At 33.2% G+C, this 20,134-nt stretch overlaps 2 protein-coding genes across 2 annotated transcripts; both read right to left on the bottom strand.

Annotated features, from left to right (window-relative positions):
* Positions 1-6,467: 6,467 nt before the first annotated feature.
* On the bottom strand, positions 6,468-7,532 carry LOC110318515 (olfactory receptor 4A5-like). The gene has a single exon (XM_021193629.1). It carries the CDS (start codon positions 7,481-7,483, stop codon positions 6,539-6,541), a length of 945 nt encoding a protein of 314 aa, XP_021049288.1. The 5' UTR covers positions 7,484-7,532; the 3' UTR covers positions 6,468-6,538.
* Positions 7,533-16,921: 9,389 nt separating this feature from the next.
* Positions 16,922-17,863, bottom strand: LOC110318788 (olfactory receptor 4A5-like). Its single transcript, XM_021194052.1, has one exon. It carries the CDS (start codon positions 17,861-17,863, stop codon positions 16,922-16,924), a length of 942 nt encoding a protein of 313 aa, XP_021049711.1.
* Positions 17,864-20,134: the final 2,271 nt, after the last annotated feature.

The raw sequence follows: 20,134 nt of genomic DNA on the forward strand, positions 1-20,134 counted from the left end.
GGAAAAAAAAAATCCAGCACAAAGAAGAGGAGATGACCAAGAAATCCTATCCCTTGGGATAAATTATGGGCATTTGATACCTGCCAGGAGAATGGGCTTCAGTGCATTTTTAGGGCATAGCCCCTTAGTAGGTCTACTATGCATTAACACAGGCCCCACTCCAAAATTAGCTGAGTAACACCAATTGGAATTAATGGGTTAACAAAGTGTTATTGTTAGAAAATGAAACAATGTTGAGTGGGTAGAGAGGTGAGAAAGGGTTGGGGTGAATGTTATCAAACAATATTGTATGAAATTCTCAATGTCATATTTTTTTAATCTTCAAGGAAGTCATCGAATCCTTTGCAGAAGATGTATTCAACTAATTGTAACAACTTACATAGGACCAAGTTTGAGCTTCCACTATAAGAAGATATTTTACAGTATATTCTGTGTAGTTCCTAACATTCCTGTGTAACTAGCATAGTCTGCGATAGTGCACTATTAGAATGGCCCCACTAATCTCAAAAATTTTATTCTTCAAATATATCTCATTTATTTCAAGAAATATTTAAAGTGTATCAAATATCCCCAATGTTTTTTAATACATTGCTGCTTATAGCAATTCTCTTAGTCTATCATGCTTTCCTAGAATTATAGTTCTGTCATTTCATCATTGTCAATATCAGCTGTTTGCACAATTACAGATACTATTGGGATTTTTACAATACTTTGAGTGTTGTTTGTTTTTGGGTTTTTGTTGTTGTTTTGTTTGGTTTTGATTTTTACTTGACATGGACTAACCTGTAAATTCTTGGACTTGACTAAAATTATATCTCCAGAGATTTTCTTTTCATTGTGTATAAGTACTACCAACCTTACTCCTGTGAAGAGATCCATTTTGTCTGATTTAACAAATAAATTCCATGCATGTGGACTTGGTTGTGGAGGATATGTGGAGATTTAAAAGCTTCTTAAAGTTAGTTGTGATGCACCTTCTTTGGCATTTCTCAGTCACATTAGTGCTTCTTCTGTGTCAGATCTATACAAGTCTTTCAGCCCAAGGCTGATAAGGACTGGCCTGTTGTAAACACAGGGATATAACATGATTTATATCAATTTTGCCTCATTTGCTTCCTGTTCACCTTCTAATATTTATGAATAATATTGATATGATGTTTTCAATACTGTTAAGTTCACTAGATAAAAACTAAATGCCATTGTAATTATTTATATAATAGAGTGAAAATGGTTTTCTTTCACTATTTTATAACATTTTTATAGTTGTATGAACTGTATTATAAATTTTCAAAGATTTAGTGTCATAAAATCTGAGAAATAATATGGCTGCTTTCAGGTTAAGCTATCATTAATGCTATTCTAAAAAGTAATGATTTAAAATAGTTACTATGACTGGGGGGCAGTGATTAGGGTATAAAGTGAATACATAAATTAACTGATGGGAAAAAACCATAGATTTAAAAATAGTCTTATAATTTCAAAAAAACTGTGTAATCATGAAGTTATTTAAAGTTATATAGAAAATGATATTAAACTATTCAATAATATTGATATAACTAGAAATAATCATATTAAGTGATTTAAATCATCCTAATAAAGACAAACATCACATTTTATTTCATTTTGTCTTCTAGATTTAACAGATACATGTATAGAAGATCCAAAAATAGAAGTGAAACTTTCTAATAAAACTAAAGAACTTTGAAAGAAGAAGGGACAGAAAACAGGGAAAATAGGAAAACTGGGGTAGGTATCAAAGCTTAAAATGTCTAAATAACTTGTATGAATGTTTTTTTGTATAATCTACTATTATGAACTTAAAATGAATTATAAAATATTATATAAAGTAATATGCAATAACAAATTTAGAATCTATACAGAGACATTAATCCACTTGAATTTTATATGTAGACATACTCACACGGGTTTGTTTTTTTTTTTTTTAAGAGTAATCATCTTTTAGTGTTAAGTTATATCCTCACATAATAGTGAGCATGTTGTAGTTTCAGAATTGGGATAAGAATTAAGGAGAAAATAATTGAATCAGAACTGTATGATCATTTATATCTTATCCTTTAAAGCCCATTGGAAACTCATGTTAGTTGTCCTGAAGTAAGATTCAGAACCATTAGCTATCTCTATTTGCTCAATACTCACATGTTTTTTAGGAAAGATTTTAAGAAACAGACAAAGCCTACAGAGAGCTACTGGAACTTAATTGAATTTTGGTATCACATATGCTAATACTTGAGATGCTGAGCAATTTTGGGTTTTCAAATTGAAATATACCTAAACATAATCATATATCTTCATTAACATCACATGAAAATTAATGTCTCATAAAATACAATAAAAATAACAGAAGCACTGGGTTTTTACTACATAAAAATGTTTTCATTGTCATTTGGCAAAATGGAAAATAAAAACAAGCAGTTTATAACAAATATGTACTCTTAATTTTGATTTATTTTATGTATTATTACCTTAATATTTTCTATTTTGAAGCTTTTAATGAGAATTTCACAACCTTTAATTGATTAGCTACATTTCAATATCTCATACTAATTTTTTGCTACAAATCTTATCTGTCACAAATTAATGTTATGATCTTATATTGCCATAAACCAAAGACCTTTTTTACTGGATTGCCTACAAATACATCATATATCCGTGTGTTTTCTCAGAAGACATGACAACTTATGGCTTTGCCAGTTGTAGGAAGAGTACCAAACTACTCTAACAAACACATTTTAATATCACTACTATACTCAGTCTTTCAGAGAAGTGTCTAAATACTATACAAATAAATACCTGAAGTATAAGGAACACTGAACCATAATGTCAAAACTTACTGAAAAGGTGGTTGGAAATCTTCAAAATCTGGAAAAAACATCTTTGTACAGTCAATGCTATGCTATGCTTGTACAAATATGCAAAAAGTCAATATAATAAATAGAAATTAACTTACCCAGCACTTTCCCTTCATCACATAAATAAATACAAAATTAACAACACTGAAATTGTAGGAAATTTTCTTTTTCAGACAATTACACGAAAGCCATCAAAAGGCTTTATTTAAGGAGGTAAATTAGCACCCATGTACTTCACAAAGAAGCCAGGTCCCCAACTCATCAAATCTGTGATTATAGTTCTCAGAAACACTGTGATAGATGTTTCTCAGTCTCTGAGTCCTTTGAACAGATTCTCCCTGAAGCTAGTTTATTCCTCATTTAAAACATGTGGTCTCTGTGTGGAAGATGCCAGGACATTGAGACCCTCCATAGCCTTCCTTAAACAATAAATTCAGCAAAAGTATGGTGCCTCAAGAACTAAATAATAAATGAAGAAAACTCTAGCTCGGGCAGATTTGAGCTTTCAGAAACCTCTTGGGTCATTAAATTAGAAAAGTATTTCTTCTGTTTGCATTTGCAACACAGCCTATTACCTTATTTTACATCATTTCTACTTTTAACAGATATACTGCTAGTTAGACTATTTGGAACAAATTCAAAAATAAAATCTCTTAAACAATGTATTTCCGAAATAATCCCTAAAGACTTGATCTTGCCAAGAATGAGTGGCTAACTACCAAGTAGATTTGAAATCTTGAAATGTGAAAAGAAGATTTTCAAAGTGTTATATTAAAAAGCTAAAAGTTACAGGTCTTCTAGATTCCACTCTGTTCTTTCTCTGCATTGTTTGTTGGTTTTGTTTTGTTTTGTTTTCTGCTTTTCACCAATCTCTCCTTAATCCTTCATTTTATTTTCTTTTTTCTCCAAAATATTCTTGGGCCTAATGTTCAGGGTCCTTTCTACAGAATCCTGAAAGTTGGTATATTATGTTACACAATAGCATATCTTTACCTCTCCCTTTTCTGTCTATTTAGGCAAAATTCTCTTCCTCTGAATTTTTTTGGGTCATTATAGTCACACTACCTAATTCCTCTCTATCATTTTGATACTAATAACAAGCCTTATGATATTTTTCTATCATTTTTCTCCATTCATATCTACAATAACATATATAATAATATACAAAGAAAATCAACTTCCATTCAGTGAAAACATTGAAGACACATTTTTCAGCAGCCCATGGAACATTCTATAAAATATGCCATATATTAGGTGACAATGCAAATATTTCAAAATTTATAAAAATTAAATAATTATATTCTATGTAACCACAATAAAATGAAGCTCAGAAACTCATGGAGAGTATATAAAACACCATAAAGTAATAAATGGATCACTATAGTAATTATGTGGGAAATCCAATCAGTCTTAGAATTGAATGAAAATATGACACACAAAATCCTGTATATTATGCTGAAAGCAATCTGTAGAAGGAAGTTTATAGCTTTAAGTGGCAACATCAAAATATCAGAGAAGACTCAAATAACTTAATTATGTGCATTATTGAATTAGCAAAATGTGGGGAATTTAGAAGTCAACCCTGTGAAGGAAAACAATAGAATGGAGACGGAGGTGTGACAGATTCTTGTGACTCCTGGTAGATCCGGATCTGCCATACATGGTACTAGATATAAGATGGCACCTGGCACACCGGTGAGACAGCAAAAAGGAAACAAAGGCCAGGGCAGTGGCCATTTACCTCAGCTTTGCAGACATACGTACAGGTTATGATCCTCCCTCTCCCACCCATTCCTTCTGAGTTACCTCATCAGGCAAGGCTCTCATTGGAGCATAGTGACAGTATGGCAAGATATGATTAGCCAAGGATTTAGAGGCTTGAGATTGGCTCATAAACTCAGATCTGCACCCAGTTGCAGGTCTCTGGAGTCAGATTTCCTGGGACTCATCACTTGACTCCATCATCTCTCACTCCCCCTCCCATCCACTGTCCCATTCCTTCAGCAAAACAATAGCAGGACAAATGTCCACACAAATGCAGTGGACATTAACATTATAGCACTAACTAATTAAATGAGTCTGTATCCTCAAATGGTCAAGAATTCATGAAACAAAGAATCTCCCACAAAAGACTATTTGGGGATCCTGAAGAAATCATTACTTTTCAAATTATTCACATTTAATTTATTCTTAGTCTATAAATCTATTACATTCATACATTCTTTGAAATTACTTCAATGCTGGAATATGTTTTTTAATAAAAATATTATGTGAGAAGCCTTGACTGTGTTTAAAATCTACTTAACTGACATATGATGATAACATAACAAATTATAAATGTTCAACCAAATAAACAGTTGTGAAAGTTACATTCACATTTGCACATAAAATATAATGAATATGGATTATAATCAACTGGGCCAAGAGGTTATTTTTATAAAGGTGTTGGAAATATCTTTACTATCACAATAGTAAGAAAGTAAGTTTTCCAATTTTAAATGACTTTAAAAGTGAATTATGCACACCTACCAATTATGCTGGTCTCTTCTTAATCGCATCTGATTCTTCTACCATAGCTGACCAGTATAAATTGCCCATGAAAGCAAAGGTGGTTCAGATTTCTTCTTAATCAGAGCCAATTCTTCAGCTCAAACTGACCAGAACCACAGATTCTTAGTTCAAACTATGACATATGTCCCTGATAGAGTAGCTCCTTCCCTCTCAAACTTCACAAGCCAGGCCTCCATTATCAATGTTGCTCTCAACATTCTTATTTTACAAGATCTAACGGAATAATTAATCACTGTGGTCTGAGCACTCCATGGCCTTGCCAGTCTGAAGTTCAAATGCCACCATGAGCCTCAGCAAAATGAGTGTCCAGGTCTGTCACAGGAATATCACACTCCTGAAACTTTTTGTCTTAATTACATTTCTATTGCTGTGATAAAATACCACAACCAGTGAATCTTAGGGAGGAAAATGTTTATTTCATCTTATAGTTGTAGTCTATCACAAGGGGAAGTCTAGTCAGGAACTTGAGGCAGGAGACTGGAATCAGGGACGGAAGCAGAGACCATGCAGAACCCTTAATTAGTTGTTTGCTCACTATTCCTTAATCATTTTGGTTATTTTAATAACACACCTGCCCAGAGATGATAATGACAACGCCTGGGCCATCCAACACATACATTAAAAAAAAAAAACATATACATTATAAATGGAAAGAAATGTCTTGATGAATGCTAAAAATTATTTAAATTCTTATGTAGTAAAGTTAAATTATAAGTATGTGTTCATCAAAATAAAAGGCAAAGATGGCACAAAACTCAGAAAAAAGAAATGTTGTGATATATAACCTATAACTAGTTCACAGTACAGTCAAAATACCACATTAATGAAATTATATTAGAAGTAGAATTTATTGGAAATTGGACAAAACAGAAATATCATAGAGGATGAAAAATCAGGATGCCCCAAAACAATCAAGATATAATCACTTTCAGTAGCAATAGAGAAAACTAGAGTATCAGTGTATACCAGGCTTGTATATAGTGAATTCACAAAATTAGCAAATGCCTCACAATGTCAAGTGTTGGAACCAATGTAGAATGTTGAAGTCAAACTGCCAAAATTTATTATTATATATGGTTTTATCATTATTACTATGTTCAGTGAGGAGAAACTCTTTTTATGTCTTTAGTGAACATTTTGCTCCACAGCTTTGCCATACAATTTTTAATCTCCATGTTCCTCAAGGTATATATTAAAGGGTTCAACATGGGAGTGAAAATTGTATAAAAGACAGTAATATATTTATCAATTGGAAAGTTGGAGACAGGTCTAACATACATGAAAATACAGGGAACAAAAAAGAGGAGAACCACCATGATGTGGGAGCTGCAGGTGGACAGGGCTTTGCGCCTCCCTTCCTGACTGTGAGTCTTAAGAGAGTTTAGAATGATTCCATAGGAGACAAGGAGAAGGATAAAGACCACTATAGACATTGCTCCATTATTGCCAACTACAGTGAGTCCAAGGAAGTAGGTGTCAGTACATGCAAGTCCTAACAATGGGTACATGTCACAAGCAAAATGGTCAATGACATTGGGTCCACAAAAAGGAAGTAAATACACAGAGATAACTTGAAGCAAAGCATGTGCAAATCCTCCAGCCCAGGACATCACCAATAGGAGAATGCAAACCTGCCGATTCATTATGGTCAAATAGTGCAGTGGCTTGCAGATGGCCACATAGCGATCATAAGCCATCACCACCAAAATGAATACCTCAGAGCCACCAAATAAGTGCTCCACAAAGAGCTGAATCAGACAAGCTGTGAAGGAGATGGTCTTCTTATCACAAAGTAAATCTGTAAGCAACTTGGGCAAGATGGCAGTAGAATAAACAGCATCCATGAGTGAGAGAAAGGCAAGGAAGAAGTACATTGGGGAGCCCAAGGAGGGGCTGGCAATCACTGTCCCCACAATGAGTAGGTTGCCCCCTATTGTCACAACATAGATGAGTAAAAACATCACAAACAATGCTTTTTGCCCAGCAGGATCCTGAGTGAGACCCAGGAGGATAAATTCTGTAACATTGTTATTCTGTCCCATTTAGTCTTCAATAAGGTTTGTTTCAGAGATTAAGAGCTCAGGAGAACAGTGCTTGACATGAGTTCTGAACAAAACCTAGATTTCCATTTTTCCAAAAAGTATAACTTCATCAGCATCTTCTACACTGATGACACTCAGCGATTATTCAGTAACCATATGTTTAGTTTCTCTTGGGGAATTTCCACAGTTCTGCTCTAATAATTTTGAATGTGTTAGAATATCTTTCAAAACCTCAACTTATTGTATATACAGAAGATCGGACAAAAATATTCTTTTATTTATACATTTAAAACAGCTTATTTAAAACAAATTTCATCTTGGAACACATGTCAACAAAACACACAATTATTACTCTTTTTAATAATCCTGCAATGTAGTGAGGTCAGTAAACCATAAAACTGTAAGCTAGTATACACACACAGTGTTCAGTGTTAATATCTTAAGACAAAATGTCACAATATGATCTGTGTAGTGCCCAAAACAACACCGGTCCTGGTGCATCATGGTAATGTTATTATGTTGGAATTCTTTCTATAGACGCTCTATATTTTAAAAGAGTTCTAGTCTTTAAATATTTTTTATTTGGTCACAAAAAGCTGGTTCTGAACTGTATCACATAGCTATACAGTATTTAGCAAATTGCTGCCTGTAGCAATTATTTTATCTGAATCTGATTGTCAGGGTTCTGTCCATTTTTATCACTGGCTTCCACATTTATTAAACACGTGCAAATAAATCATAGTCACCCAAGTCCTTTTACCTGGACTGAAACGACCCCCAGCTGTCCTTGACCTCTGTACCAGTAGTGAAGCTTTGTTTTCCAGAACTCCTGTGATAAACTAATGATGGGGCAGGAGAAATGGAAACTGAGAGACTAATAGTGATGCTTCCTGTAAAGAGGGGTTCAAATAAAAATTCAGAATCCAGATTTCCAAACACAGAAAGCTCAAAGAAAACTTCACAACTAGTGTGGGAAGGCATGGTATGGATCACTTAATAAACATGTTATGACCATGATTCAGCCAGCACACTGTAAATTAAAGAAATTAGATGACATGATTTAAGAGTTTTTCAGCCTCATAGTCTACAGCAATTTTACTTCAAAATTACCATTTTTCATGAGGTTGTCATATTTTTCTTTTCCACAGTTAAATAAGCAATCTCTAAGCTTATGTTCACAGCTTTAATCAGCAATAAATGTGATGCTCTAATAATCTTAGACACACTTGAGTAAGAGGAGAGAGAGAGTGAGAGAGTGAGAGAAAGAGAGAGAGAACAGAGACAGAGACACGGAGAGAGAGTAATTCTGTGTTAAGTGTCAGGATCATTCACACAGTACAGAGATAATAGTACAAAGATCTACAATGTCTTTTTCTGGGGTAGTAGGTTTAGTTTGTTGAGGTTTTTTGTTTTGGTTTGTTTCTGTTTTTAAGCTCGGCGACATATTTGTAACATTTAAATGAACATTAGCTCTTAGTAGTACTGTACTTTCAGTTACAAGAATACAAGAAATCATGAGAATATGTTAACAAGAATTAGAAACGTGTACCTGGATAGAAAGAATACTTTCTGAGTGTATTGTAATACAATAAAGTCACAGGTGAAACATATGATAGGATTTTTTTTTATCTCATTATGTTTGAGTGCCCACAAAAGCTACCTGTGAAGTAATACATTTCACCTTGAAACAAGAAAGGGANAATCCATCCACAGGGACTTAATAGTGTATAGAGGCACAAGCAGTCTGTGCTTCCTTCAGACTGCAGCTGTGATGGATCTTCTGCATGGTGCAAGCATATTTCTGCTTTACCTGATACAGAGGATTTGCCTGTCCTGAATCTTCAGACTGATGAAAGCACCCATGCTGGAGAGCATAAGCCTAGAAGAGCATCCATTGCTGTCACTTTCACACCTTATTTTCTATATCCTTTATCACCTTTCATTCTTTGGTCAGCATTGGGTTGCACCAGAACAAGTTACCTATAAGCCAATAAAATCCAAACACAGCAAAGTGAGAACAGAGTGCTTCATTTGTATCATATTTAAATTCATCTCAAGTAAGCTCTAAGTTATCAAAAATCAGATTTCATAAAAATTGAAGACNATAAATGCCTTAAATTTAAATTGTTGTTAATTATGTTCAGACACATAATAATTAAACCATTGTAAAATTATTATTAATGACATTATAAGACTATCTTTTTTATAAGTTAGTATTATAAATATTTTTCAGCCATAAAGATGAATGAAGCTGTTTTACATACAGGAATATAAAGCAAATGGAATTTATTACACTAGGTAAATTAAGTTCATATTTGAAACACCAATGTTGCATGTTTTTTCAACTTTTTGATCCAGAATTTTCACAGAAATATCAAATCATATGTGTATAGAATCTGAATATAAAATTGAAACTCTATGAATAAAAGCGGCAAGAGAGAAGTAAGGGTGAAATAAATGCAAGTAAATGGTTATGGAAGAAGTAGGCTCAAGGGGCATTATAAACTTATTAAAATTTTCTTAGGCAATCCAGTAATATAAAATATCCATGTTACAAGGTAACAACACCAAGTGACTGACTACAGATGAGGTACTGCCTAATGGATTTCTCCATATAGACATATCATCACATTGAATGGTTTTAAATTACACATAAAAGATCACATCCAATTGATAGAAGTTGATGCATATTTGTTTTCCTATATGCTAAACACTCAGATGATATGAAATTCTAGATTTCTTAATTTAAATGTATCTAAAATTATATATTTTTATAACACATCCTATATAAAATGACCAATAAAATGATAGGATAAAAGAGTTTCTTTTTTAATAAACAAAATACATTTCAATCTTTACTACCAAAATATAAAATAAATCAATCTATAATAAAAATAACATGTATATCCTGATTTTTATGTGTGGTTGTGTGTGGTTTTTTTATATCCCTAATTTAATATTTTCTATGGGAATGTAAGATCTCTAACATATTAACAAAGATTTATTTAATTAATGTGCTTTATTGCCTGAAACATTTATATGGATAATTTCATAAATATGAATAGTATAGATATGTGAATAGAATATATATACATATATATTATAACTTTTATTCTGGAAAAAGAATGGTCTTTTACTGAATTGATTGTAAATTCTCTATGTACCTGTTTACCTTTGAGATCACTTGATTACCTACAGCTCTTCAATAAGAACAGAAAGATTATCAAATGACTGTACCCAGTATGTTTCCATAAAAATTTATGATACTCTTTGAGAGGTATAAGTATACCCAAGTGAATATCAAAAATCAAGAAATATTTAAATACTGCATCCACACTTACTGTAAAAGACAGTTGGGTAGTCTCATCTGGAAAAATATCTTCAAGTCAAAACAAAGAATCTTTGTTTATACAAGTATTTAACAAGTAAGTAGAATAAATAAAAATTAATTTCTTCAAATACATTATTTGCTTACATAAGAATTTTGACGTGTAAATAATTACAGATTTTTTTTGTTTTAAATAATTTGAAGTGAAGCACACAAAGGAGGCCTTGTTTCAAAAGAGACATGATAGCCTTGTCATACATCACAAATATAATAGTACATAAAAATATATATAATCCTGAAGCACTGAGGATGAAGACTTTTCATGAGTAAAAGAAGATTCTGTCTTTAAAGATATTGAGGTAGAGTCTCAGCGAGGCCTCCTCCTTTCCATACAGAAACATCTCCCTGTGTATAGAAGTCTAGGAAAATTGGTCTTTCTGCAAAATTTCATAATCAATGATAAAAATCTGCAAGAAAAAATACATCAAGTACTGATTATCAAAGGGAAACATACTCCAGCTGTTAGTCATAGTTTTCAAAGGTGTCTAGGTCTTTTAATTAAGAAAATACTTCTTCCACTTTTATTAGCTGGTTGGGCACATCTATTTTAATAGATAAACTAGTTAGAATGCTTGGAACAAATTCAAATGAAGCAATGTCTCTCGAACAAGCATCTTTACTTCTGTAGTCCCTAGAGGTAAGAGCAAAGAACCTTGCCAACAANGAGNAGCTGATTCCCAAGATGATTTGGAAACCTATAATGGGAAAAGAANATTTGCAAAGTATAATGTATAGGAAATGCGAGTTGCATATACTGATGCATTTACATGAGGCAGGTAAGGTTTGAACCTTCCTGAAGCAGGCAGCAGCTTCAGTCCCTGCAGCTAAGAACACCACATCAAACGGCAGTATTAATCACTCCAAAAAGCCTTGAGTTGCATTGGCTGAGACCTGGGGCATCAGGATCTGTTGCCACTGATAATGGNTGTTATAACTTATTGAGAAACAAAGGTTTTGATTTAGGCTTGATTCTGTTGACATGAAACCAAGTGATCTTCATTCTCTTCATCTAANCTAATTTCTGTCCAATACAAAAGGTTGATTTCTATTACAAAGAAACTGCTGTTGTCCTAAAATTCACAGTGCTAAAGGCTTCTTCCACTATTCTCTTATTCAAGCTTGACCTCAATCCAGTGAGCACATGTCCTCCAAACATTTAGCTACATATTGTTTGTTCTGTATCACAAAGGCCTAAATATGGGCCACAACTGTTAGTTGACAGACTTGTTAAACATTGGCATTTACATTTTATGCAAAAAATGGATTAATATTGTGATATCAGATATGCTATTTATAGGATAAAGAGAATGTCTAGTCTTTGTACATTTAAAAATAATGTTAGTATTTTCTTTACAAATTTATACATGTACAAAATATATTTTCATCATGGTCACACTATTCCATAGCTCTAACTAGTCTTACGACCCTACCACCACATGTCCTTTTGAAGTGCATGTTTCATTTAATTTTTTACTCATTCATTCATTCATTCATTCATTCATTTTTACAATATACTGAGTTCAACTACATAATCTACACAAGCATTCATGTAGGGCCTTTCACAAGCAATATTAGCCTACCAGAGGCAAAGCACAGAAGAAATTTTCTCTCACCCAGAAACTATCAACTGTCATTAGATCCACATTGGGAATAGCATCTAGTGAGGACCTCCCACACACATGGTGCAGTGCTACCTGACTTCATCTTGTGCAGCAAACCCAGCTGCTCTGCATCCATTAATGTAGTGACCTTGTCCTGTTGAGAAGATAGTGTCTTAAAACCATCCTCTCAATTCTCTGAGTTTTATACTCTTTCTGCCTCTAAGGAATTGAAATCCTAATTTTTTTTTCTCTTATGTGTGTCAGGAGTCAGTGGAATCAAGAAAAAGTCACTAGCAATTTCTCACCTATTTGAGAGAACTTCAAAGGAGTATATTTGCTACTTGTTCTGATAGTTACATGATTTCTAAAAATGTATGATGAAACATAATTAAAATAGAAAATATAATAATTAAAATAACAAAATTGTAGATGGAAGGTAGGAAAAGAAGATTTGAATTAATTAGTGAGTTTTGAAGCATCCTATTTAGTAGGTCTTCTCCATATGTGGTAGTTATTAATTCTTAAATCACAGGCACGTGGCAGTTCCATGGTTGCTTACCTTTATGACAGAAAACACTGTTTCCTTTCAGTCCTGTGTTGCCTCTGTTTTTTGTAATCTCACCAGCCCCCTCATGCCTTCAATGATGGCCTGTGGGTCTTGAATGTAATGACATAGATTTCTTAACTCATCACCTTGCAATTTATTAGTCAACTAAATATATACGGAAGATGTTATCCATCTTCATGGTCCATCCCATCCTGTCTTCCATTCCCTGTTCCATTTGCTTTGAATAATGCTTTCATAGATGTCTTTTTTATTGATTACTTTATATCATTATATTTCAAATGCTGTCCCTATGATCCAGCCTCCTGTTTTTCCCTCCCCCTCCCCCCCCCCCTCTCTCTCTCTCCCTCTCTCTGTGTGTGTGTGTGTGTGTATCCAGCCTCCTGTTTTTCCCTCCCCCTCCCCTCTCCCACCCAGGACCCTCCTTCCCTCTGCCTCGAGTTATTAAATTGTTTCCTCTTATAAGAGAGATTGTAGCATCAACACATTGGCCTTCCTTCTGGTTAGGCTTNCTATGGTCTCTGAGTTCANCTTGGATATTCTGAGGTTTTGGACTAATATCCACTTATCATTGTGTACATACCTTGTGTGTCCTTTGGGATCTGGGTTACCTCTCTCAGGATGATGTTTTCTACTTTCATTCATTTGCCTACAAAATTCGTGAAGTCATAGTTTTTAACAGATGAGTAGTATTCCATTCTGTAAATGTATGACATTTTCTGAATCCATTCTTCTGTTGAGGGTCATCTAGGTTGTTGCCAGCTTCTGACTATTATAAATAGGGTTGCTATGAACATAGTGGAGCATATGTCCTTGTTACATGTTGGAGCATCTTATAGCTGAGTCTTTAGGTAGAACTATTTGCAATTTTTAGAGGAACCTCCAGACTGATTTCCAAAGTGGTAGTACCAGGTTGTAATCACACCAGAAATGGATGAGTGTTCCTCTCTCCCAACATTTTTGTCAGCATCTGTTGTCATGTGAGTTTTTGGTCTAAGCAATTCTGATTTGTGTCAGGTAGAATCACAGGGTCATTTTGATTTGCATTTCCCTGATGACTAAGGATGTTGAACATTTCTTTCAGTGTTTTTTGGTCATTCGAGATTCCTCACTTGAGAATTTTTTGTTTAGCTCTATACTCCATTTTTTAATTTGGTTATTTGGTTTTCTAGAGTCTACCTTTTTGAGTTCTTTCTATATTTTGGCTATTAGCCTCTATCAGATATAGCATTAGTGAATATCTCCATGAGAAATCTTTCAATTTTCTGAGGTCTTCTTCAATTACTTTCTTCAGAGAATTAATGTTATCGTCATGCACATCTTTCACTTGCTTGATTAGAGTTACACCAGGATATTTTATATGATTTGTGACTATTGTGAAGGGTGTTGTTTCATAATTTCTTTCTCTGCCAGTTTATCATTTGTGTATAGGAATGCTACTGATCTGTTTGAATTAAGTTTATATTCAGTCACTTTGCTGAAGTGATTTTTTTTTATGTGTAGGAGGTTTTTGGTAGAATTTTTGAGGTCGCTTATATATACTATCATATCATCCACAAATAGTGATACCTTGACTTCTTCCTTTGCAATTTGTATCACCTTGACCTCCTTTTGTTTCTTTTTGATATAGGTAGATCTTCGAGAACTATCTTGAATAGATAGGGAGAAAGTGGGCAGCATTGTCTTTTACCTGATTTTAGTGAGATTGCTTCAAGTTTCTCTCCATTTAATGTGATGTTAGCTAGTGCTTTGTTGTATAATGCTTTTATTATGTTTAGGTATGGTCTTGAATTACTTATATTTCCAAGACTTTTACCATAATGGGGTCTTGTAACTTTTGAAGGCTTTTTTAGCCTCTAGTGGATTACATTGAAGAATTTTCATATATTAAACTAAATACGCATCCCTGAAATGAAGACTGGTTTATCATGGTGATGTCTCCATTTTGATGTGTTCTTCCATTCGGTTAGTGAGAATTTTATTGAGTATTTTTGCATAAACATTCATAAGCCAACTTGAACTGAAGTTCCGTCTTTGTTGGGAATTTGTGTGGTTTAGGTATCAGAGTAACTACGACTTCATAGAACTAATTAGGTAGTATTCCTTCTGTTACTATTTTGTGTAATACTTTGGGAAGTATTGGTATTAGGTCTTCTTTGAAGGTCTGATAGAATTCAGCACTAAAATCATCTAGCCCTGGGCTTTTTGTTTGTTTGTTTGTTTGTTTCAGAAATGTTTAATGAATACTTCTATTTCCTCAGTGATTATTGGACTGTTTAGATAATTTATGAGGTCCTGATTTAACTTTTGTACTTTGTATCTTGGTACAAATTCACTCATTTCATTTAGATTACTAGTTTTGTTGAGTATAAGCTTTTGTACTATAATCTGATGATTTTTTGAATTTCCTTAGTTTCTGTTGGTATGTCTCCATTTTCATTTCTGATTTAGTTAATTTGACTGCTATGTCTTTGCCCTTTACTTAGTTTTAATTAGGCTAAGAGTTCATAAGTCTTGTTGATCTTCTCAGAGAACCAGCTCTTGGTTTTGTTTATTCTTTGTATTTTCTCTTTGTTCCTAATTGGTTGATTCCAGACGTGAGTTTGGTTATTTTCTGCAGTCTCCTCCACTTGGATGTGTATGCGGCCTTTTGTTCTAGAGCTTTCAGGTGTACTCTTTAGTTGCTAGTATAGGATCTCTCTAATTTCTTTATAAAGGCATTAGTATCTTCCAAATGGCAATACTTGCTTTTCCATTTTAAGTAATACATCAGCAAAATAAGTAGAAATAATATAGGAAAAATATTGGTTAAAATAAAATAATTATTTCAGATGATAGCATTTTTTATTTAAGAATCCAAGAAATTAACCAAAATTCCATCATATTACCTAAAGATTGTTGATAAAGTATCAGAATTTTTGGATTAACTCAATTAATATTTGTCACAAACATTACAAAATGTAAGATAGAAAGCACACATTTGATAAAATGACACAAATTCAAAAAATCTCAAAGGAAAAATGTGAAACTTTTAAATGATGAAAACAAACTGAGAACAAAGGTAATGAAGGACTCTATNACTGCAGAAAGATAATTTTACTCTTTCCAAAAGAATGATTTAATGAGGTCAAACCTGCCTATACACACAACAATCTATAAATCAAACTGGTTAAATAAAATTATTTAATATTTTTTTCTTTTCAAAGCATGAATCATTGCCTTCTAATAATAAATATTAATTAGGAGAAATGTTAATTTACCAATGTCTTAGAACCAGACACATAACATGAGATAAAATATAAAGAACACGATATGTCATCAAACAAGGGAATATTTTTAGGACAGCCAAAAAGGACAGTTATTAAAATAATGAGAAAAATATACTCCAGTTTACAAGACATAACAAGTAGGTTATGAGGTCCTCAACACAGAGAAATAAAAATATATGAGAAAACAAAATGAACATTATGTCATTAGCACTCTATAATGCTTTCAGATTTCAAAACAATGTAAGTACAACAAATACTATAAGAATATTATTAAAACCTTAAAAAATATTTAAAGAGAATTAGTTCAAGCTAAAGTTTAATTAAATAAGACTAGTTATTGAACAAAACATATTAAAAAATTAAAGAAATTATTTATTGAAAATAAAAATATGATATGAAATTCATCAAAAATGGTTAAAACATATACTGAATGAATAATATTGTATAGACTTACACTAATTATTATAAATTTCACAACAAATAACAATATTTAACAATTGCATTCAAAATACCAGTATTTTCACAGTATCAAGTGGTAGATGTGAATGTTCAAGCTGGAACTCACACCACAAGGGTCTGTTTGGGATTGTGGCCTAGCACTTAGTAACATAATCATCAAGAAGAAAGACGTATTCTACTTGGACTTAATATTTTCTGCAGGAGCTTTTCCATAGAACTTTTCATCTCTGAATTTCTCAAAGTATATATTAAAGGATTTAACATGGGAGTGACAATGGTATAAATTACAGTGATGGATTTATCAATAGGAAAACTAGAAACAGGTCTAACATACATGAAAATACAGGGAACAAAAAAGAGAAAAACCACAGTGATATGGGAACTGCAGGTGGACAGAGCTTTGCGCCTCCCTTCCTGACTGTGATTCTTGAGAGATCTNAGGATTATTCCATAGGAGAGTAGGAGGAGAATGAAGATGACTATACACATCGCCCCATTATTGCCAATGANNGAAAGGCCAAGGAAGTANGTGTCAGTACATGCAAGTAGCANTAGTGGGTATATNTCACAGNCAAAGTGNTCAATGATATTGGGACCGCAGAATGGAAGATTATATACAGCGAGAACTTGAAACAAAGCATGTGCAAAACCTCCTGCCCAGGCCATCACCAAGAAGAGGATACATACCCGTCGATTCATGATGATCAAATAATGCAGTGGCTTACAGATGGCCACATAGCGATCATAAGCCATTGCCAGTAGAATGACAATGTCAACCCCACCAAACAAGTGCTCTATAAAGAGCTGGCTTATGCAAGCTCTGAAGGAAATGGTCTTTTTCTCACGGAGCAGGTCTACAATCAACTTAGGTGTAATAGCAGTGGAGTAAACAGCATCCATGAGAGAGAGAGAGGCAAGGAAGAAGTACATTGGGGAGCCCAAGGAGGGGCTGGCAATCACTGTCCCTACAATGAGCAGGTTGCCCACCATTGTCGCAATGTACATCAGTGAAAACATAACAAATAAAGCTTTTTGCCCAGCAGGATCCTGAGTGAAGCCCAGNAGGACAAATTCTGTGACATTGTTGCTCTGGCCCATTTATTCAGGTATCAGGCTTCTTTCAGACAAAGAGCTCAGAAGAATAAGACATCCCATGATCTGTTAACAGGATCACGAGTCCATTCTGTCATTGAGCATATAGTGTCTTTACAGTTGTTAACAAATGGTAGGCATTTAATAAATATATATTGAACTTCATATTGTAACAATCTTCATTTGTTTTCTGTTAATAAATCTCTGAGTGCTGAGGTTATCAAATAAACAGTACATCTCTAGAGAGAAATGCAGGTGGAGATATCTCTGTCACACATAAACAGTTATTTAAGACATATTACTCTTTAGCCTTGATACACACAATGAATGTAAAAATGTTCATCCTAAAGAGACTTGAAAAAATAGTTGTGCCATTAAACCCTGAGTTTATCAATGAGAAAGAGCAACCTTTCTAGCTGGTAATATGTCAGTGGAAAGTACTTTAAAATTTAAGGTTGGGTGGTGTCCAAAGTAACACTGGTCTTTGAGAATCCACATCAGTGCTATTATATTAGACTATTTGACATAGACACTTTATCCTCACAAGATAGTTTTAGTCATCACATATATCTCACTTAATCTAAAAAAAATTAAGGAGATTCTGAATTGCATGAAGTAACTCCAATGTTATTCAGACATCATTGCTTATAGCAATGACTTCATTTTTAGTACTTACGGTTTCATTTCTTACTTGATTATACTGATTAGTAACATAATTATATTCATCAGCAGGATTTTCAAAAGTATTTTTACTATACCTGAACTAACCCATAGTTCTTAACAAGCACTACATCATCAGACAGAATATTTTTTCCAGAACTCTCTGAAATAGCTATGCATAGAGACAGAGGAAAAAATAAGCAGAAAGGAGAGAATTAATGGTGAGACTACATGCTTTTTTAATCTTAAGATTAAAATAAGATTTAATTTAGTCTTAATTAATTTAAGCACTTATGATAAGAATGTTGAGAGACTTCATGTAGGAATTCATTGTACAGAACACCAAAAGTAGAAAACTCAAGAAAAAAACAAAATCAGTACATGAACACTTGGGTTAGGTTCATTTTCTAAACATAATTAGAAATATATCTCTCTTTGCATCCTGAATCACCAGGGATTAGACCACATTTCAGAATCTTTCACAGTCTCACAATCTCTAATTGTTATAGTGTCTCTATAGCATTGTTACTTCTGACCTCTTCCATTTCTTTTTACCATATTTTTGAATTATATTTATAAGTTTATAAAATAATATTTATATATTAATATAATATAAATAATATAAATATTATGCTTCCTGAATAATACTAATAATGTAAAATAATTTTAATGACTACTGTGATCAAATAATAACCCTAATTTTATTGTACATAGTGTAGCAGGAAAGAGCCTTAGAAATACTTGGACAGAACAATGGCCATGATAGAAACTGTCGACCATGAAGTCATACACCTGGTTATAGCATAAGGTGCATTCAATTAGTATCGTTCTGATTTTGACCATCTTAGTGACTCTCCTTCTTTGTCTGATTCACCATATGTAGCACAATGACTTCCACGTTATCCCTCTCCTAAAGTGGTCTGTGGGTGTTCTTATTTTTCTAGGGAGTGACTAAAGCACAGCTCAGCACTTCACACAACTCAGTGCTGGCTATGATGAGTATTGTCATATATTTCACTGTGTGCATCAGCTGAGAAAAAAAAAAACATGAGAAATTCTGTCCACTTAGTAGGAATGTAGAAGTCATCTGGATTTTTAAAAAGAGCAAATGTGAGTCTCCTGAATTGCTTCCTAGATTTCAATTAAAATCATATTAAATCTTAGGATTTAAAAAATGTTATTCATTAAAATCTTAATTATTTGTTTTATTACATGCAATAATTTACTCATTATATATAAAATACTATCAATACTCACTTTGAAGAAATACATTTGGACAACATCAGGCAATAAAATCCTATTTGTATTGACTTGGTATCAGAGAAAGATATGTGCAGAGTCAGAACTGCTTTAGAAGTAGTTGGAATGAATTTTATAAATCTCTCAGTCACATCTCTGCTTCCATCTGAGTCAGAACATCATCACTGCCATTTTTAAAAATTCCCATGTTATAAGCATACCTGTTACAAAACATAGAAACATCACACAACATGCCCAATTCTATCTTCAACAGTTTACTTTCTACATAATTTAGTTGGTCTCAGACTGAACAGCATTGGTTTTCACCAGTCCAAATCTTGTAGTACCTAGCATAATTATTTATATAATATAAAAAAT

Source organism: Mus pahari, chromosome 3 (assembly GCF_900095145.1).
Source record: "Mus pahari chromosome 3, PAHARI_EIJ_v1.1, whole genome shotgun sequence".
In the NCBI taxonomy this organism is placed as follows: Eukaryota; Metazoa; Chordata; class Mammalia; order Rodentia; family Muridae; genus Mus; species Mus pahari.